This window comes from Pristiophorus japonicus, chromosome 13 (assembly GCF_044704955.1).
Source record: "Pristiophorus japonicus isolate sPriJap1 chromosome 13, sPriJap1.hap1, whole genome shotgun sequence".
Classification (NCBI taxonomy): domain Eukaryota; kingdom Metazoa; phylum Chordata; class Chondrichthyes; family Pristiophoridae; genus Pristiophorus; species Pristiophorus japonicus.
Window position 1 is genome coordinate 23,109,437 of NC_091989.1, and position 25,969 is coordinate 23,135,405.

The 25,969-nt window shown below is 44.1% G+C and overlaps 1 protein-coding gene across 1 annotated transcript in view; it reads left to right on the forward strand.

Annotated features, from left to right (window-relative positions):
- snd1 (staphylococcal nuclease and tudor domain containing 1) overlaps positions 1-25,969 on the forward strand; it is a 1,067,139-nt gene that overhangs the window by 402,805 nt on the left and 638,365 nt on the right. The window contains exon 15 of the mRNA XM_070897262.1: positions 12,505-12,646. Coding sequence (XP_070753363.1) covers positions 12,505-12,646 — 142 coding nt within the window. The remainder of the gene's footprint in view (positions 1-12,504; positions 12,647-25,969) is intronic.

Consider the following 25,969-nt stretch of genomic DNA (forward strand, 5'->3'; position numbering starts at 1 on the left):
TTGGCAGAGATATTTTTTATTGGCCAGGTGTCTTGATGTGCTCGAACCATGTTACTGTGAAATCCGCAATGACCAGCATTCTTTGCCCATTAGAGTGTGTGCTGACTCCCTATAAAGATGGTCAACATGTTTGGCCAATTCCAGAGAGCTTAGGTGTAGGGTAGCTTTAGGATTCTCCCAAGAGTGCATAGCACAGGTGTATTACTAGAGTTTAACCAACGACTGAGCCAGAATCACCTTACCCATTCGGACATTGGCTTGTAGGGCTATCTGAACCTAGTGGGGGTGGATCCAGAGAGTTGACTGTAGATAACTATGAATCAAAAATTGGAGCTGATGCCCCTTGTATGTTCCAAGCAGCACCTTTAAGGATCCCTTGGGAGAAGCCGTCTTCCTATTCCAGTGGCTAGTTACTTGTTTAAGATGGCAAGCAGTGTGTACTAGATCCCTGCACATGTCTGGCACCAAATCCATATTATTTGCTGAAATTCGCTTCGAAATACTTGGAATGGACATTGGGAGGCCATCCCTTTACGATTCCATCCAACACAAGACTGATAAACATAGGAACAGAAGAATGGGAGTCGGACATTCAGCCCCTCGAACCTGTTACGCCAGTCACTGAGATTATGGCTGATCTGTATCCTAACTCCATCCATCCACCTTGACTCCATATCCCTTAATACCTTTGGCTAGCAAAAATCTATCAATCTCCGATTGAAAATGATTAATTGAGCTAGTATCTACTGATTTTTATGGGAGTGTTCCACACTACCACCACCAATGTTCCCGTGCAGTGCTCTGGAGCTCCCGTGCCGCCGGCTCACCAGTTTTCAAATGGGAAAAAAACGCTTAAAGGGGCTGCGCACCCAAAAACCAAAATTAAAGGGAGTGGAAGTGTTTTCTAACTTTTCTCTCGAATTTCTGCTTGTCCTTGACTCCCACCAGCTGGAAAAGTTTCTCTCTCTACCCTATCAATTCCTTTCAAAATCCTAAAAACCTCAATCAAATTGCCCCTTAACCTTCTATGTTCCAGTGAATACAAACCTAGTTTATGTAATCTCTCCTCATAATGTAACCCTTGAAGCCCTGGTAACATTCTGGTGAATCTGCATTCCAAGGCCAATGCATCCTTTCTACACAGTACTCAAATGTGGTTTAACCAGGGCTTTGTATAGCTGGAGCAAAACTTCCTCCCTTTAATATTCTAGCCCTCTAATTAGGTAGACTAACATTCCATTAGCCTTTCTGATTATTTAGTGATCTGTGTACATGGACCCCTGAATCTCTTTGGACCTGCACTGTTTCAAGCTTTATACCATTTAAAAAAAGATACTCAACTATCTTTTTTTGGTCCAAAATGGATGACCTCGCACTTGCCTGCGTTGAAATGCCTCTGTCACAGTTTTGCCCACTCACTTAGTCCATCGATGTCTGTGATTTTATGCTCCCGTCTATACTAAAGATGCCTAATAGGATGTTGACTCCTCTTTTGAGCTAGTAATGGTCAGTAAGTCACCCATCTATCCTTGCATAGATTTTGAAGCTAGAGTTTATTTACTGGATAGAATCCAATGTTCAGCCACGCACTTTGCTACTTCTAGCTTTGAGCCTCATGTGAAGCAATAGGTTGGCCAGACTACCATCCTCCGCCCTCCATAAACTTGAGCACATCCAAAACTCTGCTACCCTTATCCTAACCTGCAACAAGTCACACTCGTCCATCACCCCTTGTTTGCTGGCCTACATTAACTCCCAGTCCAGCAATGCCTCAAATTTAAAATTTTCATTGTGTTCAAATCCCTTTACGGTTATGCCACTTCCTGTATCTGTAACCTCTTCCAGCCACACAACCCTCCAGGAACTCTTGTGTTCCTCCAACTCTCGGCTCGTACACATCTCCCACTCTTTCACCCAACCATTGGCGGTTGTGTCCAAGCCTGAAGCTTTGGTGTTCCCTTCATAAACCTCTCCGCCTCACTTTCCTCCTTTAACAACATCTTTTAATGCCGAGTTCTTTGGCCAAGCTTTTAGTCACCCTCCAAATATCTGCTTTTTCTGGCTGTCCATTTCTGTGAAGCATCTTGGCGCTTTCCTACATTAAAGGCACAATATAAAAACAAATTGTTGGTCAAAAATATTGTGAAAATCAATGAAAGCAGTGGTTTCCTCTGAATATTTTCAATCTCCTATGAAGCTACAAACCATCTTACATATTCTTGACTAAGTCCAGTCTATCCCTTTGTGATAATGCCATATGCCATTAAAGCATCTAATCTTCATGCAGCAACAACTCTGGAAAAACACCTTAAGAGCCAATGATAGCAGCGAGATTCCTTGTAGGTGTTTGGTTATACAATGAATTCAACACCTTGTGGATAGAAACCACAATTGTGCCCTGATGGCTGTGAGACTGTGAAGTCCATTTCTCTCTCTCTCTAGAGGGGTCAAGTTTCGGCCTGAGTTGCTTTTTTTTTTGGAGCAACTGGTTTAGAATGGAGTATCTTAGAAATTGCAATTCTCGGTATTTAGTTTGCTCCAGTTCTAGTCAGTTGGAACAGTTTCATTTTGGAGCAGATTTTTTTTCAAAAGGGGGCGTGTCCGGCCACTTACACCTGTTTTGAAAGTTTAGGCAGTGAAAACATACTCCAAACTAACTTAGAATGGAGTAAGTGTAGATTTTTGTACGCTCAGAAAAACCTTGCCGACACTTAGAAATCAGGCATAGGTTACAAATCAGGCGTAGGGAACGAGAGAGGGAGGGGGGTGGGGGGGGGGGGCGGGAGGGGAGTAATTAAATTTTACAAGCATTCAACAGCCTTACTTATACAAATAAAGAGCCATCCTGAATCAAAAATGATAAACAAAGCAAATAAAGAATATTGAATATTCCTACCTGGGAGAAGCAGCAGTAGCCTTCGAGCTGTGGTGCTTCAGGCAGGCCTTCCTTCCATGTAGGAGACAGGGGCGGTGTCAGTGGCTCGACGGCAGCCGAAGAAACAGCAAGCAGCCTTCGAGCTGCGAGGGAAGCTGAGGCCATTTGGCCACGGGATAGGGGCAGTGGCTGACGACGGCCGAAGACACAGCAAGCAGCCTTCGAGCTGCGAGGGAGGCTGAGGCAATTCAGCCAGGGGCCAGGGAGAGGCAGCCAGATAGCCAGTTTGAAACTTAAATTTGTAATTGCAGAATGGGTGCTGCATTGTCAACACCACGGATTATGCAATGGTTCGCCAGCAATTCACTGCATAGGAGAGAATTGATTAGAGCTCACCGCACCAGGAACGTCATAGCCCGTAGGCTGATGGGCAGGAGATCTTACCCACGTTGGCAATATCGTGCCAGGCGCTCGTACCTGGACATGAGCGAGGCTGATTGTGTCAAAAGGCTGCGTTTCCACAGAGTAGTTGTTGTTGAGATCTGTGATATGCTGAGAGCAGATTTGCAGCCCAGAAGCAGAATGCCAACTGTCTTGTCTGTTGAAGTGAAGGTAACAGCTGCACTTGCCTTCTATGCCTCGGGATCGTTTCAGGCTACAACTGGAGATGTGTGCGCCATGTGTCAAAGTGCAATACATGCCTGCGTTTACCAGTCACGGCTGCACTGTGTGCGCAGAGGAATGACTTCATCAATTTCCCAATGACCGCACAAGCGATCTATGAGAGGGCTGTGGGCTTCTTCAGGATTGCCGGCTTCCCAACGGTACAGGGCTGCATTGATTATACACACATAGCCTTGCGAGCACCTCTGGAGGATTCCGAGCAGTACAGGAATAGAAAAGGTTTCCACTCCATCAATGTGCAGCTCGTGTGTGACGACAAGCAGCACATCATGTCAGTCGATGCGAGATACCCTGGCAGCACCCATGATGCGTTCATCCTACGCGACAGTGTTATATCTGACATGTTTGAGCAGCAGCTAGAAGGGCAGAGCTGGCTACTGGGAGACAAAGGGTACGGCCTGACCACCTGGCTCATGACGCCCCTACGCGTGACACGGACAGAAGCTGATCGTCAATACAACATGGCGCACATTGCGACGCGCAGCATCATTGAGAGAACCATTGGCATATTGAAACAGCATTTCCGATGCCTGGACCATTCCGGAGGCCACTTGCAATACTCTCCTCAGATTGTCGGTCACTTCACTGTTGTGTGCTGCATGCTCCATAACTTAGCCATCATGAGGCAGCAGGAGCTGGTAGTGGAACCAGAAGATCCACGTGAGGGTCCAGTGCCTGATAGTATTTTGGAAGAGCAGGATGTGGATGATGACGACGATCAGGAAAGCATGCAAGTGCCTGATGCCGGAGCACGAGGTCAGAGGAAGGCCGTCCATCGTGCTCCTTTAACGATTGTTCGAGCCTGCGCCAGCAGCTCATCCGTAAACGCTTCAATTACTGATGCCTGAGGGCTCTGCGACCACTGTTGCACATGGACATGTTTATTCTTTGGAGTTGTTCCTATGTTGTGTTGTGTTAATGGAACATGATTCAGTTTGAATGAAAAAATATTTTATTGAAAAGTTAACGTCACTGTAATAAAATATTTGTTGTAGCAAACTTTACTTTTTAATATGACTCTTGAAGATCACTTAAAAACTTTAAGATCACTTATAAACTTGTAAAGTTACAAAACTTTCAAAATAATTTCAAATTGGAAAATCTTACACTCTCAAGATCACTTAAACTTCAGGATCACTTTTTAGTTGCAAAATTAAATAAGATACGAAATGAGAGCGCATTTACACTATAAGATCACTTAAAAACCTTAAGATCACTTATGTTGTAAAGTTACAAAACTTACAAAACAATTTCAATTTGAAAAACGCTACTGCATCAAGAACAAGAACAAAAGCAGCAACGAAAGGCTGCAACCATCTCTCATCCACATCTCAGTGAATGTTCACTTCTTCATGGGGGTGTCATTTGATTGGCCGGGCTGTATGCCCTTATTGCAGCAGCTATCTCCATGAGGGCCTGTGCTGTTGCTTGCATGCCTTCCCCGATGGCCTGTGCCGTCGATTGCACTCCCTCGGACATTCCCTCCCTAAGTTCCCGTGTCATTACTACTATTTCTCCCGTCAGGAATGTCACCTCTTCACCCACTGCACTGACGCTACCGATGAGTGATCGGGTAAGCTCATTGGTCTCCATACCCAATGCCACAACCTGAGCCGCATCTGTTGCACGCTGCATCTCATGAGAACGTGTCTCCAATCTCCTTCTCCTTCTCCTCCTCTGCCTGGGTCTGCCTCGCGGCACCACTACACTGGGAGGCGCGGGCAGGGATGATGGGACGCTCGGTGTTCCAAACGGCACCACTACACGGAGGCGCGGGCTGGGACGGTGGGACGCTCGGTGTTGCAGACGGTAGTACGAGAGAGAGAGAGGCGCGGGCTGGGATGGTGGGACGCTTGGTGTTCCAGATGGCAGCACTCGAGTGTGAGCCGTGGGCTGGGATGGTGGGTGAATGGGTGTAAACTACTCCATTATATCACCAGCACCACTGGGGCCCGCAACGTCGCAATCAAAACCATGGAAGGTGGAACCAGAACCTATGCGAGTGGGAGGCGCAGGCTTGGACGGTGGTACTGGCTGTAAACTGCTGCATTACACCAGTAGCACCACTGGGACCCGCAACATCAGAATCAAAACCATGGAAGGTGGAACCAGAACCTATGCAAGGGGTTGAAACTCTGATGCCCCTTAATGGGGGCTCATAAACATTAATTTGGAAGCTTTCCCGTGTAGACATTTCAGTCATCGCCGCCATCATCCATTCTAGATCGTCTGCATCTGGTTGTACTGGTTCTTATTCTGTATCTTCAGGATCCTCAGGGTTGGCAGCAGCAGCATCGTCATCATCATCATCATCATCATGTTCTGCAAAATACATCAGAACAGTCAAATGTTTAACAGCAAGGGAGGGGGCAGGATGGGTGGCATGAGTACTCTCACACATAGCAGGCCAGGCAGCAGGTTGATTTGAAGGGCCACGATACATTTTCAGGACTTACCCTCTTCCTCGCGTGCGGGCCCAGCTTGTGTTGTACTGATTGCTTTTCTCCATGTACGACTCATCATAGCAGCTACCCTCTGTTCCAAGGGTGTCAGTGGATGCAGATTGGGCATGCCTCCTCCTGTTCGAGTTGCTTCCCTTTTGTTGTGGGTCAATTTCTTCTGCAAAGAGTAAAATATAACTTTTTACTGAGTGTGTCTTTTTGCAGGGTGAGACATACACAGTCACATTTACAATTACGATTCCATTAAAAAATGAAAATATTAATTACACTAACTACTTGACCAAGGTCGTGCCATTTCTTTTTACACTGGCTTCCAGATCTCATGGTATATGCACCACTGCGCAGTAATCTTCTGCAACTTGGTTCCAGCATTTCTTCTTTTCTTTGGGTGGCACTTTTATGCGACTTCTGTTGCTGGTATCCAGCTCCTGCCATCTCTGTTCAATGACGTTAACTAGTATCTCCACTTCCTCATGCAAGAAATTCTTTGTTCTTGGTGGACGTTGTTCCATTGCTGTATTGAATGAACACTCTTATTTTTCAAAACACACAATCCTTATTTTGCATGCACCTATGCAGCACCTGTTCTGGAAGTTTAGCAGCAAAAAGCAGCAGTCACTGATTTCAGCAGGTGATTTCTTCAACAGTGCTGCTAAAAGCACTCCTTCAGACACCAAAACATCACCAAAATTCAATCCCAAGCCTTTCCAGAGGTCCACGATACAAATGAGCACTTTTCTTCAAGTTCCTTTAAAAATGGCCGAGCGCCAATGTTTATGGGCTACTGCGTGCACGCGCAGGGCTGCCGGCACGACATTCTACTGCAAGGTACATTTTTGTCACGCTTTTAGGCGCGAAAAATGGGCGTCCATGTCGGGGCTGCGCCGTTCTAGGCGCGGCCCGAAACTTGACCCCCCTCTCTCAAGTTACTTGAAAGAAAGATTCGCACCTTTCACAACCAATGGACGTCTCAAAGCGCTTTACAGCCAATGAAGTACTTTTGGAGTGTAATCAGTATTGTAATGTAGGAAAAATGGCACAAGCAGCAATGTGATCAGATAATCTGTTTTTTGATCGAAGGATAAATATTGGCCAGGATAACGGGGATAACTCCCCTGCTCTTCTTTGAAAATAGTGCCATGGGATCTTTAATGTCCACTTGAGAGAGCAGACGGCCTCAGTTTAACGTCTCATCCGAAAAATCCCACCTCCGACAGTGCAGCGCTCCGTGTCGGCCGAGATTGTTTTTTTTTGTGCTCAAGACCCTGGAGTGGGATTTGAACCCACAACCTTCTGACTCTGAGGCGAGAGTGCCACCCACGGATACTTGAGTTGCAAGTTTACTGTCAACCATGCACTTCTCTGAAATTTTTGTTTTTGGGTCAAAAATTGTCCTATTACAGAAAGCCGATTTCAATTGGAAAAGCCATTGAAGGCTGTTCTGGGAAAAACTAGTAATTTCCTTTCAGCTACAATTTGTTACTTTGTATGTTGTACGTGTTTGTATGGCTATTGTAAAATACTTAATTTCAGATTTTGTAATGCTAATGTAGGCAGTTTAGGGGGCAGATGATGAGGGTAATATTGAGTAACTGGTTGTTTTGAAGCTGAAATCACTGGATATGACCTGACCGTTGTAAAATATTAAGTGCTTTAAAGTTCTTTGTGGACCTTATGACCAGATCCACAACATTGTTGTACATAAAAACAAATGAAAAATACTTATTCTTTGGTTTGGATCTATAGTTCTGAGGTAAAGGAGATTTTTTTTTTTAAATAGTCCTATGCATGCTTAAAATCTGAACTGAATTAACATCAGTGTCTTTAAATCTGGCTGCACAATAGTGAGCAACCCTGATGGAGAATCAGAGGTGCTCCATATTCTTCTTCGGCAGTCCCCCGGAATCAGGGATCACTTGCTTCCACACTAAAATGAGTTCTAAGGTGACTGATGAGACCAATGCGGGCCAGGTCCCGAAATTCATTTTAACATAGAAACATAGAAAATAGGTGCAGGAGTAGGCCAGTCGGCCCTTCGAGCCTGCACCACCATTCAATATGATCATGGCTGATCATGCAACTTCAGTACCCTATTCCTGCTTTCTCTCCATACCCCTTGATCCCTTTAGCCGTAAGGGCCACACTTAACTCCCTTTTGTATATATCTAACAAACTGGCCTCAACAACTTTCTATGGTAGAGAATTCCACAGGTTCACAATTCTCTGAGTGAAGAAGTTTCTCCTCATCTCGGTCCTAAATGGCTTACCCCTAATCCTTCGACTGTGACCCCTGGTTCTGGACTTCCCCAACATCGGGAACATTCTCCCTGCATCTAACCTGTCCAATTCCGTCAGAATTTTATGTTTCTATGAGGTCCCCGCTCATCTAAATTCCAATGAATATAAGCCTAATCGATCCAGTCTTTCTTCATATATCAGTCCTGTCGTCCCGGGAATCAGTCTGGTGAACCTTTGCTGCACTCCCTCAATAGCAAGAATGTCCTTCCTCAGATTAGGAGACCAAAACTGTACACAATATTCAAGATGTGGCCTCACCAAGGCCCTGTACAACTGCGGTAAGACCTCCCTGCTCCTATACTCAAATCCTCTCGCTATGAAGGCCAACATGCCATTTGCCATCTTCACTGCCTGCTGTACCTGCATGCCAACTTTCAGTGACTGATGTACCATGACACCCAGGTCTCGTTGCACTTCCCCTTTCCCTAATCTGTCAGCATTCAGATAATATTCTGCCTTCCTGTTTTTGCCACCAAAGTGGATAACCTCACATTTATCTACATTATACTGCATCTGCCATGCATTTGCCCATTCACCTAACATGTCCAAATCATCCTGCAGCCTCTTAGCATCCTCCTCACCGCTCACACTGCCACCCAGCTTAGTGTCATCTGCAAACTTGGAGATATTACATTCAATTCCTTCGTCTAAATCATTAATGTATATTGTAAACAGCTGGGGCCTCAGCACTGAATCTTGCAGTACCCCACTAGTCACTGCCTGCCATTCTGAAAAGGGCCCGTTTATTCCTACTCTTTGCTTCCTGTCTGTCAACCAGTTGTTTATCCATGTCAATACATTACCTCCAATACCACGTGCTTTAGTTTTGCACACTAATCTCTTGTGTGGGATCTTGTCAAAAGCTTTTTGAAAGTCCAAATACGCCACATCCACAGGTTTTCCTTGTCCACTCTACTGGTTACATCCTCAAAATTCTAAAGGGTGGAAGATGCTTGTGCGTGAATTATTTTAACGTGGGGTGCTCGTTGCACACTAGCTTAACACACTGACTTGACGGAGCAAGGTCTTGGTCCAATGGCAAGGGGATCCAAGATGATTGGAGACCAGGCTCCGTGCACACACACGCATGCTCTCCATGTGCACTGTACGTATAGATAATTGATATATATTAATAATCTCCTCCATCCAGGTAGATTTTGCATCTTATAACCCTTATTAATAAAACACCAGAAGTATGGGTGAATTGTCTTCCCTCTGAAGCAGACACCTTACACAGTGAGCAGAATTGTCAATCCCACCTTCCCTGACTACAGAAAAACTATGACAACAGAAAATCTTTCTTAGAATCCTCTAGGAATGAATGACCATAACATGTTGAGTTTCAAATTCAGTTGGAGGGTGAGAAAGTTGGTTCTCAAACCAGTGTCCTAAGCGTAAATAAATGAGACTACAAAGGTATGAGGGCAGAGTTGGCTAAAGTGGACTGGGAAAATAGATTAAAGTATGGGACGGTTGATAAGCAGTGGCAGACATTTAAGGAGATATTTCATAACCCGCAACAAAAATATATCCCAATGGGAAGGAAAGACTAAGAGAAGGGATAACCATCCGTGCCTAACTAAGGAAATAAGGGACGGTATCAAATTGAAAACAAGAGCATACAATGTGGCAAGACTAATGGGAGGCCAGAGGATTGGGAAACTTTTAAAAGCCAGCAAAGAATGACTCAAAAAATGATTGAGAGGGAAGATAGATTATGAAAGTAAACAAGCATGGAATTTAAAAACAGATAGTAAGAGTTTCTACAGGTACATAAAAAGGAAAAGAGTGGCTGAAGTAAATGTTGGTCCCCTGGAGGATGAGACTGGGGAATTAATAATGGAGAACAGGGAAATGGCAGAGACTTTGAACAAATATTTTTGTATTGGTCTTCATGGTAGAAGGTACTAAAAACATCTCAATAGTGGATAATCAAGGAGCTATAGGGAAAGAGGAACTTAATACGATCACTATCATTAATGAAGTAGTACTTGGTAAAATAATGGGACTAAAGGCAGACAAGTCCCCTGGACCTGATGGCTTACATCCAAGGGTCTTAAAAGAAGGGGCTGCAGAGATAGTGGATGCATTGGTTGTAATCTACCAAAATTCCCTGGATTCTGGGGCGGTCCTAGCAGATTGGAAAACCGCAAATGTAACGTCCCTATTTAAAAAAGGAGGCAAACAAAAAGCAGGAAACTGTAGACCAGTTAGCCTAAAAATCTGTCTTTGGAAAAATGCTGGAGTCCATTATTAAGGAAGCAATAGCGGGACATTTGGAAAAACATGATTCAATCAAGCAGAGTTGGCATGGTTTTAGGAAAGGGAAATCATGTTTGACAAATTTGCTGGAATTCTTTGAGGGTGTAACGAGCAGGGTGGATAAGGTGGAACCAGTGGATGTGGTGTATTTGGATTTCCAGAAGGCATTCGATAGAGTGCCACATAAAAGGTTATTGCACAAGATAAAAGTTCACTGAGTTGGGGGTAATATATTAGCATGAATAGAGGATTGGCTAACTAACACATAGTCGGGATAAATGGATCATCTTCCGGTTGGCAAACAGTAACTAGTGGGGTGCCGCAGGGATTGGTGCTGGGGCCTCAACTATTTACATTCTATATTAATGACTTGGATGAAGGGACCGAGTGTAATGTAGCCAAGTTTGCTGATGATACAAAGATGAATGGGAAAGCAAATTGTGAGGAGGACACAAAAAATCTGCAAAGAGATACAGACAGGCTAAGTGAGTGGGCAAAAATGTGGCAGATGGAGTGTAATGTGGGAAAATGTGAGGTTATCCACTTTGGCAGAAAAAATAGAAAAGCAAATTATAATTGCAGTGGAGAAAAATTGCAAAGTGCTGCAATACAGAGGGACCTGGGGGTCCTTGTGCATGAAACACAAACAGTTAGTATGCAGGTACAGCAAGTAATCAGGAAGGCAAATGGAATGTTGGCCTTTATTGTAAGGGGGATAGAGTATAAAAGCAGAGAAGTCCTGCTACAACTGTACAGGGTATTGGTGAGGCCACACCTAGAGTACTGCGTACAGTTTTAGTCTCCGTATTCAAGGAAGGATATACTTGCATTGGAAGCTGTTCAGAGAAGGTTCACTAGGTTGATTCCGGAGATGAGGGCTTGACTTATGAAGATGGGTTGAGTAGATTGGGCCTATACTCATTGGCGTTCAGAAGAATGAGCGGTGATCTTATTGAAACATAAGATAATGAGGGGGCTCGACAAGGTGGATGCAGAGAGGATATTTCCACTCATAGGGGAAACTAAAACTAGGGGACATAATCTCAGAATAAGGAGCCAACCGTTTAAAACTGAGATGAGGAGGAGTTTCTTCTCCTGAGGGTTGAAAATCCAAGGAATTCTCTGCCCCAGAGAGCTGTGGAGGCTGGGTCCTTGAATATATTTAAGGCAGAGATAGACAGATTTTTGAGCAATAGGGAATAAAGTGTTATGGGGAGCGGGCAGGGAAGTGGAGCTGAGGTCATGATCTTATTGAATGGCGGAGCAGGCTCGAAGGGCCAAATGGCCTACTCCTGCTCTTATTTCTTATGTTATGTTCTTAATTCACTCCCAGCAGCTACCTTGCTGTAACAATTAAGGTTTGGCTAGAAACCGGTATAAAAAATATATAAAAGAGATTTCTGTGATCTGAAACAGGATAGATTCTCTGTCTCGTGTCATATGGATAAAGTCATTAATCCTCTGGTCCGTTGATGGGCACTTGCAGGAAGCTGAGCTGATTGCTTCATTGTTTTATTGTTATGTTCAGAGAGTTATTGAACTCAATATCAATATTGCTCTTCGAGCTTAAGATCTTGTAGTAGGTTGGCTCCTCTGGTTCTTGAAAGTCTTGTACTTATGTAGTACCTTATTGTTGAGAATGAATTACCTTTGATGTGTGGTGACTGTCGGCAAATTTAGTGGCCAACTGTGTAGTGCGGTCTAGTGCTGAACTGCACTGATGGGGAAGAACACTGGTTTGATCGCAGTCTGTGTTGTCTCTACCATGCCTGGAGTTGTCTCAGTTTCCCCAGTCTAAGGAGAGAAACTCAGCCAGGGTTCTCATTCTTGATTGGCATTCAGTGCTCTCTCCCCTTATGTTCTGCTGATGGTGCTCAGTCTACACATACATCCCCAAGTAACTTCATGTTTTATTGCTTACAGGACACCCAGAAAGCCAAGCAGTTCCTGCCATTCCTGCAGAGAGCCGGACGTTCAGAGGCTGTCGTTGAATACGTCTTCAGTGGCTCCCGACTGAAGCTCTACATGCCAAAAGAGACCTGTCTGATCACCTTCCTACTGGCAGGCAAGTAGTTAAATATTAATTTGAACGTGGTACCAATTATACCACATTTACAGTATTGGAGGAAAACAGTGTGGTGGAGGGTTTTTTGAATTTTCTTAAAGCAAGCTGTGAAACAGCTGCATGTTCTGAAGACAAACTATAGACCGTAACAATTCAACATCACTGTACTACATGGTGACCAGACGTTGGAGATACTGGGAGCAAAATACGGTGACTTTTAGCTGAAGTGCTGCCATATTTTATTTGACTGGAAATAGTACTTCCCACGTACTGTCCAACACTTGGAATGGATTGCTGGGCATAGTAGTGGAGGAATAACTCTAGGAATCCGGTAATAAACAGACCATTGAATGGGAATAAGTGGTCTTTTAGAGAGCAGATTGTGGGGATTTTGTAACATGGGAGGCATGAAGCAAATTCCAATGTTTTGAATAATTTGAAATGATTTGAGGTTTCAGCCACTGTCTTCAGACAATGTGACTTGTGTCTATTGTAATCTTCCACCTGGTCAGTGTAGCACCAGTTATACTGTGCTCCGTCCTCAGTTCTGAGCATTGTGACTTTGTGCATCTGTTTTAGAATCCTTCTTTCTTGTCAATATTAGACTACAAACTAAAAGATAACTCCACTCCGATCTTATTCAGGGTATGACTCGTTTTGATACTAAGAGTGGTAATTCTTTGGAGTGAGCCAGTGAATTGAGAGAAAGGTGTCAGACTTCAGATTTAGAATCTCAAATACAGTTGATGTGTAATTAGGATTTTGCCCAAGTGGCAGGCAAGAGTAGTCTTGTTTGCAGGTGGATTTGAAAAATAATTGTCTATGTTTGTTGTTTTGATGCACTAATTGAAAAAGGTATTGGTCTTTGCAGAAGTAGTGCTGGAGGATCCTTTTTAATCTCAGAGTGGTATCTTCACTGTTGCACGCAATGATTTTCTTAATCTCTTTCAAGTCCATCCAGATCATATGTTTTATTATCTGTGTGTTAATATGGAGTTTTACACACTGTGAATTTGTCAGTGCACTCATTTATGTTTGAAGACTAGATTTGAATTTTACAGTCAAAGTATGTCCTTGCCCAATTGCTCATTAAAAATTTATAAATCACAATTTTTGTATATAAATGGCTTTTGGGAGTAGATGACCAAAAACTTGAAGGAGCGTCTTCAAGGAGGAGAGAGGTAGAGATGCAGAGCGTTTTAGCAAGGGAATTCCAGAGCTTGGGGCCTAGTCACCTGAAGGCTCGACCGCCAATGGTAGAGCGATTTAAAATCGGAGATGCGCAAGAGGTCACAATCGGAGGAGCGCATTGAAGGGTTATAGAGCTGGAGGAGGTTAGCGATAGAAAGGGGGGAACGTAAGGAGGTACAAGAAGAAAATAATTCAAGTCTGGCACTCGGCAGAATAGAAGTGGGAAAAGATACTCTAGTGTAGTTGCACCGTGACAGATGTTTATAGCCAGCTGACCCATTTGGTGATCCAAGCGCTCATGCGAGATCTTATCAATGAAGAGAACTCCAACTGTGAACAGTGATCTCGGAAGAAGGAGTGCGCATGCACCTGATGGCGACAGTGCTGATCTTATCGTGAGTGATCGGTCATGCTGTTGAAACAAACTTGACACATCAGCCTGTTCAAGGGATCTTTAGAGAATAAGCTATTTGCACATTCTCTGAGGCTTTTTGTTAAGATGTCTGGGTCATTAATAGGTGATTAATGGGATGGCCCACACTATTGCAAGGTCACCTTAGATCAGTGGGGTGCACTGCAGCTCAATGTTCTTGGAAATCAGTCTGCTTGTAATTCACAGAAAAGGTACAGTGTGCAAGCCTTTTATGTGATCCATACTGCCCTGATTTATTCAATTTAACTGATGTCCACTAAATCTGGGAAAAGTGACAAGTCAGTGACGCCCTAATAATGAGTATACCATAACTTAAAATAAAAATGACTTCACAATTCACCCGTATAGATTTTTGACATTTTATTTTGATTAGTCAGCTGAATAGCTTCATATGGGAATTATTAAGCATAAACTGGGAGTAACAACAAATACTTGCATTTATATAGCACCTTTAATGCAGTATAGCATTCCAAGGCACTTCACAGGAGCGTTATCAGTCAAACTTTAGTACCATATTACATAGAGCTTATTGGAACTATTAGGAGTGGTTTAAAGGAGGAAAGAGGGGTAGAGAGATGGCGAGGTTTAGGGAGGGAATTCTGGGTATTGACTCCAGAAATAATGTGAACGGTAGGCAGCAAACAGATTCCAGCCAGTCAAACCATTTCCTGCCACTATACTACTTGTTCTTATCTGGTTTATCCATATTTCTGGGACAAGCAATATCCCCTGTAAATAGAGCACGAGCCAGTTCAACAGTGGGGAGATTCGCACTTGATCGTGAGACAAGGCTGGCTCTTAAATGAACTCCTTTGTTGTAAAATTCTGGCTAATTTTCGAGAGATCTGCCATCAGATTTGAGTGAAGCTATTCTCATCTAAATTATAACATGATCCTAAAGGTTAATAAGCTGTGCTGGGGCGCCCCTGCGAATCGATGTTCAGTGTGAAGAAATGCATTTGCCTTCTGTAGTTCTGTAGTCATCATATGGTGCGTTTGTTTGTCAACTACATTTATCTCTAATGGATTTAAGACATTTAGTTCCCCTTCAGTAGTTACTGCTGGATTAATGGTAAAAGAAGAAATGGACTTTGTTTATATAGTGCTTTATTACAGTTCTCACACCTATCAATGCTCCCCATATACTGGATTGCTTTGCAGAGCAGTGATGGGCAGAATTTTCACCACCATTCTGCGCCGTTTCTCTGGCCTACACTTTTTTTTTGAGCAGACTAAAATCTGCAAGTTTCGCCAAAGTTTCTGCGCCATTCTAAAGTAGGTACTTCCAATTTTTTTTTTAGTTCCCGATTTTTTTTTTTTACATCACTGGGGGCGGAACCTGCCGGGTGCACCATTTCTGGCCATTTAAGCGAGTTTGGCCAAGTACGATTTTTTTTCTAAAACTGCGCCCTTCTGAAAAACCTTACCTAAACTTAAGGAAATCGGCAGAGAGAAGACACCGTTGATTTAGCGGAGCTGAAGACAAGGCACAGGGTGGGGGGGGGGCCGGAATAGAAGCGGGCCGGTGCAGGGGGCTTTTCCCTGGGATAAAAGCATCCGGTGCAGGGGGCCTTTCCCCAGGATAGAAGCGGGCCAGTGCTGAGGTCTTTCCCTGGGATAGAAGCGGGTCGGTGTGGGGGCCTTTCCCCGGGATAGAAGCGGGCCAGTGCTGAGGTCTTTCCCCGGGATAGAAGCGGGCCAGTACGGGGGTCTTTTGGTCTGGGATAGAAGCGGGCAGGTGCGGGGGCCTTTCGGCCTGGGATAGAAGCAGCGGGCACCGGGTGGGGCATCACAGGGTCATGGTTGAGTTTACAAAGCGACAAATCAATTTTAACAAATTAGGCTCTTGGAATGCTTACACCTGTTCTGAAAATAGAAGTTCTTGGGGAGAGAAAACTCAGCAATGACACTACAGGATAAATTCAGCGTCCCTCGTTACCCTGGTAACCTCAGTTTTTCGGCGCAGACCTTAAGCTCCATCCAAAGAGCTTAAGGACGTCTGTGCCGCTCCAAAATGAAAGGTTATGCCAGCGAAATTTGGAACCATATTTCTTGGCGCAGTCGGACCACTAAAAAAATCGGACGTACCTCTTAAAAACTGCGCCAAAAAATAGTCCATATGGAATTTTGGACCCAATGTATGCAAACGTGACAGCTGTTTTGCATACAAGAAGCTCCCATGACGAACAATAGCGTGAATGGCCAGCTAATCTGATTGTGGGAGTATTGGTTGCGGTATGATTGCTGGTCCAGACCCCAGGAGAATTCTGTTGAGTATTACCATGGAATCTACCTGAAGCATGAGAGCAGTCATATGGGACCTTGGTTTAATGTTTCATTCAAAAAATTGCACCGTAGATAGTGCGGCACTCGCTCAGTGGTGAGTGTCGGGTTGAATTACATACATAGAATTACATAGAATGGAAAGCACAGGAACAGGCCATACGGTCCAACTGGTCCATGCTGATGTTTATGTTCTATACAAGCATAGGATCTCCACATATGCAATCGGTATGTAAATCTGCAGATAAGGTAGATGGGTTGAGTGCAGCTTGCCTGTCCTTTGGTTTAGAGGTGAAGGGCACTCGAAGCCACTTTGCCACCCAATGCACATTTACTTCCTTTTGATTCTGGAGCTAGAAGTGTGCAGCAGCATGTTCACTCACTGTCTGAGACCATCATCTTGGGCGACAGCAGCCTAGGAACTTAACAATTAATCCCTACTCTGATTTTTAAGATGTTGTCTACTTTGGACTGGATTTTCGGCTTTGCCGTTTTCGCGATGGAGACGGGGCAGGAATTTAGTGCCCGATTAACGTTTGCACTTTGTGGAGCAACTTTCGTCATTTGGGCCTTGTGCGCAAAGGGAGACATTGAACTACTTTTGCGGCGCAAAAACGGGAACCTCACCAACTTTAGTGTGGGGCCGGGAGTGTTCCGAGAAAGGCCTAGGGAGGGGAAGAAAATAATTTCACAAACATTCAAAAAACATTGCCAACACCCTTGCCACACATTGCTGCAAAAATATAAACACATAAAAACTTTAATAATCCTTTGCAGTTTATACAGCTCACCACCGCCGGCAGGGCTGCACCGCTGTGTTTTCCCCGGTGGTCATCGGGAGCGTGTTTCAGGGCGTACGGGTCGGGTGATTGGCGAAACTTCTGCCGGTGTCACAATACGAGCCGTTGCACACCCGGCGCAGCTTAGAAGCACCGCCGCAAAAACTGACCTGAGGATTGTGCCCAGATGCAAAGCAGCTGACCGCCCCATTTTTCATCGCGGAGGGTCAAAACCCGGTCGCAAACGACCCGAAAATCCAGCCCGTTGAGCTGCGCTAAATGGCCTCCCTCCTTTTGCTAATTTTGCTAATCCTCATTGAAATTAAAATTCACCACTTTTTCTTTCCACCATCTATGTTCACTGTGCCGCAGTAGTCGCTGGCGTGCGCGTGTGCCGCAGTAGTCGCTGGCGTGCGCGTGTGCCGCAGTAGTCGCTGGCGTGCACGTGTGCCGCAGTAGTCGCTGGCGTGTGCCGCAGTAGTCGCTGGCGTGCACGTGTGCCGCAGTAGTCGCTGCCATGTGCCGCAGTAGTCGCTGGCGTGCGCGTGTGCCGCAGTAGTCGCTGCCATGTGCCGCAGTAGTCGCTGGCGTGCGCGTGTGCCGCAGTAGTCGCTGGCGTGCACGTGTGCCGCAGTAGTCGCTGGCGTGCACGTGTGCCGCAGTAGTCGCTGCCATGTGCCGCAGTAGTCGCTGGCGTGCGCGTGTGCCGCAGTAGTCGCTGGCGTGCACGTGTGCCGCAGTAGTCGCTGGCGTGCGCGTGTGCCGCAGTAGTCGCTGGCATGCACGTGTGCCGCAGTAGTCGCTGGCATGCACGTGTGCCGCAGTAGTCGCTGGCGTGCGCGTGTGCCGCAGTAGTCGCTGGCGTGCGCGTGTGCCGCAGTAGTCGCTGGCGTGCACGTGCGACTACTGCTGCACAGTGAGCACAGATAATCCGTGCGTTTACATAAATGCACATTTTGGGATGGTGGAATGCTTGGTCTCACTTACAAAGAAGCCCTTTTGTAATTTAACTTCCCTGTTGTGTATCCCTCTGGATCCGGTACAAACGAAGAATGATGCTGCCTTTTTCCTTGACCATCTTGTCTAGGAGCCTTGTCTGCAGTTTGTGAAACTTTGGGATTGATTGATACGGTTCTGAGAAAACCATGTTATTGAAACCAATGGTTTAAAAACCTGAATGTTCAGAATTTTCTGGTAGCTTTGAAGTGCTGGAAGACACTAATGGTTGAAAGTTGTATGCTGCAACAGACATGAATATTGAGCAAATGGAGCAAGATGTTTCAGTGATTAACATAAATCTGCTTTTGCCTGTTGGGACTTTTTCTTTGCAGAGCACCTGTTATGGTGATAAAATTTAATCACTATTAATATTAACTCAAAAGATTATTTTTCAACAACTTACTGCTGTGTTCAAGGAAAAATTGTGGCAATGCACCCCGAGACAGTTTGCACTTTCCATGAAATATTTCAAATGGTGAGAATGTTTTTGTAGGTGTTGCTTTTTCTAACTTCTCTTCACCTTAATTTCAACTGAGTGATTAAAGTCTCTCACATTTGTCAAACCTTGTCCCCTTTTGTCTCTTTGTTTTTCTTGCTTCATCTGTGACTGAGAAGGCCTTTGGTGAAGTACTTCAAGGAAAACAACTTATTTCCTTGCAATTTTATTGCCATCAGTCCAGAGGTGAAATAAAACAAGTGACAAGTTACAATATACTATAATCTATTGAGTGAGCTGCAGGCTGATTTAGAGGTCTCCGCAAAGAACTTGCATTTTATAGCATCTTATCGCAATTCCCAAAGCACTTTACTTTGGGCACATTTTTAAAAAGTTATCTGTTCATCACCTTGTGTGTGCAAATGCAGCATCCATGCAACACTTCCTCAGTACTGCGCTGAGGTGCTGACCTAAATTATGTGTGACAGTCCTGGAATGGGGCTTGAACTTGCAACCTTCTCACTCCAGAAGGCTACAGTGCTACAGACAAAACCAAGCTGTGGCATTTTAGGCCAGGAGAGTAGAATTTGAAAGGATTATAAATATTGTGCATCGACTGCGGCTCAGTGGGTAGAACCCTTGCCTCTGAGTCAGAAGGTTGTGGGTTCAAGTCCGTGCTGTCTTTCAGATGAGACATTAAACCGAGGCCCCGTCTGCCCTCTGAGGTGGACGTAAAAGATCCCATGGCACTATTTCAAAAAGGAGAAGGGAGTTATCCCCGGTGTCCTGGACAATATTTATCCCTCAATTAACATTACTAAAACAGATTATCTGGTCATTACCGCATTGCTGTTTCATCTTCCACCCTTCAAGATTTAGTTTTGGACCTGGAATATTAGGTCCTTCATTGAAACACCTGTGAACTTTTTGAGTGGAAAGCAAGTCATCTCGCTTCAAGGGACTGCCTATGATGATGATTGTGGGAGCTTGCTGTGCGCAAATTGTCTGGTGCGTTTTCCACCTTGCAACAGAGACTACATTCCAAAAGTACTTCATTGGTTATAAAGTGCTTTGAGACATCGGGTGGTCGTGAAAGGCGCTACATAAATGCAAGTTTTTCTTTTTACTTGGACTTGCATTTCTATAAGGACGTGTTCATTCTAGATACAACAGAGTTCACTTAGAACAGACAGGGCTCACCCTCGAGGGTTAAGACCTTCTCCCACCTGCAAACAAGTTCCTGCCCCCACTGCCCAAGTTCCTGACCTACCCTAACATTCACCCTCACCCCCCCCCCCCCGCCCAAGTGCCTGACTTACCTCTTCTCTTCCTTCCCCCCCCCCCCAGCATGAGTTCCTGATCTCCTCCCCCTGCCAAAGTTTCTCCCCCCGCCCAAGAGTTCCTGACCACCTCCCTCCCAACCTAGCTTCCTGATCACGTCTCCCCGCCCAAGTTCTTCCCAATCTGCCATCGCGCAACAACTCCCTCCCTTCCTTTGTACTGCCCATTGGTGCTCTGGTCCCCACAGATTTCCCTATCGCCTGCCAGTTCCTGTTTTTTGTATTCCCGTCGTAAAACATTTCAGGGAAGATTTTCAGCTTCTGTGCTCCAGGTACACACTGGGAGTGCAGAAGTTTAAAAGTTACCCTTTACTGCACAAAGAGTTTGACGACAGTCCCTCGGAATCAAGGAAGACTTGCTTCCACTCTTAAAATGAGTCCTTGGGTGGCTGAACAGTCCAATACGAGAACCACAGTCCCTGTCACAGGTGGGACAGACAGTCGTTGAGAGAAAGGGGTGGGTGGGACAGGTTTGCCACACACTCCGTTGGCTGCGCTTGATTTCTGCATGTTCTCGCCGATGAGACTTGAGGTGCCCAGCGCCCTCCCGGATGCATTTCCTCACTTAGGGTGGTCTTTGGCCAGATGTCACTGGGGATGTTGCACTTTATCAGGGAGGCTCTAAGCAGCTCATAATGGAAAGCGGTATTTGTTACAAAATTTAAGTGTCATCACTTGCCTGAAATAAAGCTTTGATACATTCAACCTCCAGTTTATTCCAAAGTTTTTTGTAAAAAGCAAGACAACTCAAATCCTCAAAAGATAAGAGACACCCCCTCCTACAGGAGCTGGCTGGGAATTTCTGTAAACTGCATGCGTCAAGTGCTCAGAGGTGGTTGCAAGTTCTCTCCAACTGTTTACGGTATGAATTTCTAGTTGAAACCGAGGCTTCTGACAGGCTGAGGCCTTGAAGTAAAAACTTTGAGCAAAGCCTTTAATAAAGACAAAAGACAATTCAATGGGTACATTTAATCACATTGTGAAATATGCAACTTTTAAAATTGTTTTAATTTGCTTAAAACCTTCTTTTGGAGATGAGACTTTTCAGTCGCTGAGGGAGAAAGAATGGCGGATACAATTTTTTCTAAAATCATCAATTTGGTTGCTGCTTCAACAAATTATGCTAATGTTCATATTTAAATAGCATTTTTCAGTTTTTTTATATTATACATACAATGTATGAATTTTCCATAGCGTGATACAGGAAGGTATATAAAAGGCTTGCGACACTAGATTTTTAACAGATATAAAGATAATGAAGAAAATTATTTTTTTTTCTCTTGAAAGCAGCAGACTGTTGCGCAAAGTTATAGCATATGAAAACAGCTGGTTAGTGATGCTTAGCTGACCTTTTCATTCATAAATTTATCTTTGATATAGCAGTCACTCCAGATTGGTTAAGAATTATGTATTAATTCAGAATAAGACTTCAGTTTTCATATCAAATCCGTCAATCTTTCACCAGTCTCTGATGCCAAATATGAGTCATCGTATCGGGTAAATTGTAGGTAGCAGTTTTGTTAAAATCCATCATTTTGTAAAGACGGCAGAAATCCAGTATATGTGATGTGGCGCAATGAGCTATATCCTTAATCTCTACTGTGCTGAATAAACAGCTACTCTGTCGTGTTGCATAGTCAGTAACTCTTGCCCTGCTGAATAAACAAATTGTGAGGTTGCACAATGGCATTCTGGGATTTGTGCTTAACGAACCAATTAATTCCAGACACTCTTTCACTCTGATGTGACCATTTCCAGTAAGTGCGTCAAACAAATCCGTAAACTGTATTGTGACATTATCATACTTATTTATAGAAGCTGGAGTTGGTCAAAGTTTATTCAACAATCCTTTGATGAGTTGTCACCTTAGTTATAAAAGAAAGAGCAATTTGTATTTCTACGGCACCTTTCACAACGTCGGGATGTTCCAAAGTGCTTTACAGCCAGTGAAGTAGTTTTGAAGTGTAGTCACTGTGATAATGTAAGATAACAGGGCAGCCAATTTGCACACAGCAAGCTCCCACAAACAGCAATGTAATGATGACCAGATAATCTGTTTTTGTTATGTTAATTGAGGGATAAATATTGGCCAGGCCACTGGGAATAACTCTCCTCCTCTTCGAAATAGTGCCATGGGTTCTTTTACGCCCACCTGAGAGAGCAGACGGGGCCGCAGTTTAATGTCTCATCCGAAAGACAGCACCTCCGACAGTGCAATACTACACTGGAGTGTCAGCCTAGCTTAACAAGTCTCAGGAGTGGGCTTTGAGTCCACAACCTTCTAACTTTGAGGCAAGGTTGCTGCCCATTGAACCACAGCTGACACTTTATGCTGCATATTATGTGGTATTGTGATGTATTTGAGAAGTTAGTGTGCATTACTATGTGCTGGAAAATATAGGGTGCTAACATTGTACACATTGCAAAGATCAGGTCCATATAATGACACCATGCCGGTGTTTATGCTTCTCGTGAGCCGCCTCGCTCCCTACTTCATCTAACCCTATCAGAAGCATAACCTTCTGTACCTTTCTCTCGCGTGTTTGTCTAGCTTATCGGTAAATGCATCTGTGCTATTCACCTCAACTACTCTGTGAAAGCAAGTTTATGTAGGATTACACAGGATATACAGCACATAAACAGGCCATTCGGCTTAACCAGTCCATGCTGGCGTTTATGCTCCACTCGAACCTCCACCTGTTTTTCCTCATCTAAATCTGTCAGCATTACCCTCTATTCCCTTCTCCCTCATATGTTTGTCTAGCCTCCCCTTAAATGCATTTATACTATTCGCTTCAACCACTCCCTGTGGTAGTGAGTTCCACATTCTCACCACTCTTTGGGTAAAGAATTTTCTTCTGAATTCCCTATTGGATTTTTGATGACTATCTTATATTGATGGCCTCTAGTTATGCTCTTCCCCACAAGTGGAAACGTTCTCTCTCTATCCACTCTCTCAAAACCTTTCATAATTTTAAAGACCTCCATTAGGTTACCCCTCAGCCACCTTTTTTCAAGAGAAAAGAGACCCAGCCTGTTCATTTTTTCCTGATATCTATAACCTCGCATTTCTAGTATCATCCTTGTAAATCTTCTCTACCTTCTCCAGTGCCTCGATATCCTTTTTTATAATATGGCAACCAGAACTGTACACAGTACTCAAAGTGTGGTCTAACCAAGGTTCGGTACAGTTTAGCATAACCTCCCTACTTTTCAATTCTATACCTCTAGAAATAAACCCAAGTACTTGGTTTGCTTTTTATGGCCTTGCTAATCTGTGTCGCAACTTTTGGTGATTTGTGTATTTGTACTCCGAGATCACTTTGTTCCTCTACCCCACCTAGACTCGCATCTTCCTATTCTTCCTCCCAAAATGTAATGCCTCACATTTCTGTGTTGAACTAAATTTGCCAATTATATGCTCATTTTGTAAGTTTATTAATGTCGTCCTATAATTTGTTGCAGTTCTCCTCAGAATTAACTTGCCCCCAATTTGCTGCCATCCGCAAATTTGGAAACTTTGTTTTTGATTCCAAAGTCTAAATTGTTAATATAAATTGTGAACAACAGTGGTCCCAGCACTGATCCTTGTGGAACACCACTACCCACTTTCTGCTACTGTGAATAGCCACCCTTTATCCCTACTCTCTGCTTTCTGTCTTGAAGCCAACGATCAATTTTGCTACTTGTCCCCTGACTCCGCATTCTCTGACCTTGTTCATCAATCCATTGTCGGGTATCTTATCGAAGGCCTTTTGAAAATCTAGATAAATTACATTGTCTACTCTCTCTCTTACCTCTTCAAAAATTCAATGAGGTTGGTCAAGCAAGACTTTCCCCTTTTGAAATCCATGCTGACTATTCATTATTGTATTTTTGGTTTCTAGATGTTCTTCCATTTTCTCCTTTAGTAGGGGTTGCATTATCTTTCCTACCACCGATGTTAAGCTGACTGGTCTAATTCCCTGGACATGTTTTATCCTCCTCCTTAAATATAGGTATTACATTAGCTATCCGCCAGTCCTCTGGCACTACACCTTTTTCGAACAAATTATTAAATATGTGTAGTAATGCCTCTGCTATCTCTTCCCTAGATTCTTTTAAAATGTGTGGATGCTATCCATCCAGACCAAGGGGTTTGATCCTGAGTTTGATTAGTTTATTTAATATATACCCCCTTTATTTTAAATGCATTTATCTCATTACTAATCTCCTCATCCAAAGTCATGTCCACATGTTCTGTTTCGAGTTTCTGAAGGTTATTTGAAGCAAAATAATTATTTAGTATTTCTGCCATCTCTCTATCGTTGTCTCTGGTGTTATGCTGTCTATCCCTTAATGTCCCTATTCCCATCCCAACTGTCCTTTTTTATTGACGTGCCTGTAAAATATTTTGCTATTTTGTTTTATGCTCCACATTCTAACCAATCTATGGGTAAAGAAGTTTCTCCTGAATTCCTTATTTGATATATTTGTGACTAATTTGTATTTATAACTCCTAGTTTTGAACTGCCCTACAAGCAGAAACATTTTCTCTCTTTCCTATTGAATCCCTTCATAATTTTAAAGACCTCTATCATCTCACCCCTCCGCCTTCCCTTTTCAAGTGTAATATGGAGACCAAAACTGTGCACCGTACTCACTCGGTAAATGAGAGGTGGAGACTGGAACAAAACTGTGGGATGGCTGACCCATGGCTATTGGTGCATTGCATGGCGTGATGCGAAGTCATACAGGCCCCAAGTTCTCTCCAGGTTCCATATCGGGGCTCTGCTTAGTTAGCTGATCTCACTGGGGCAGTAGTTGTGTGTTAATTTTGTTTCATGGGTCTGGGCTGTTTATTTAATTTTTGATTTCTTGAGCCACTGCACTGCTGTTGGCGATGGTGCTCGGTCAGGAATTCCAGGATTTTGATACAATTACGCTAAATGTCCAAGTTGAGCACGTTGTTTGGTTTATAGGGGAACTTGGCGATGGAGGAAGGAAAAAAAAAGTTGTGAAGGATGTTAGCTGCTGATTGACATCCAGTAACCCCAGCTGGAAGGTGCATGTGTGTGAACTCCAGGCAAGGATAGGATCAGGCTTCACTGTCAAGCCCTCCATGGTTGAATAGCCATATTTGGTTTGCCACTTCAAATAATGTCTGAGAAGTGCACGAATGTTGCATTTACACCAGTACCGTAGCATAATTCAGAAGTGTTTCATCTTGCAACATTGTTAACTAGTTGCAGTGCAAAGCATGTACAAAGCACTGCTCCCCAGCCAGGAGATGCCACTTGTCCTTCCTGTCCTCGGGCATTCGATCAGGAGCTAGCACCCAAAACCACTTCTCAGTGACGATGTAACGGCACCCTTGTATGAGTAATACAAACTAGAAAAACCTGGATAGGGTGAGAGAAGTATTTGATTTTGACCTTTTGAAAGAAAGTCCTTGTGTTTCTATAGCGCCTTTCACGACCTCAGGGCGTCGTCCCAAAGCGCTTCACGGCCGCTGAAGCACTTTTGCAGCGTAGTCACTGATCTAATGTAGGAAATTGTAGAGTTACTAAGGAGGCACATTTCTGTGGGGGTTCTCTGTACCTTTGATGGAAAAGTCGCAGAAACCCTGCCTCTGCCCTCGCGCTCCTCGAGCCGCCTCCCCCCCCCCCCCCCCCCCGCGCGCCTTGAGCCCCCTTGCGTCGTCCCCCCCCGAGCTCCAGCACTTAATGTTGCTCGTTGTTATTAAATAAATAATGAAAACGTTGATAAATCCCCAAACTCTGGCTTTTTAAAAATTTTTGTATTTCAGTAATGACCTTGACTGGAAAAGAGAACAAAGCTGTCAGGTTACATGATAACCTTATTTCTGATGTGCTAGCTGTG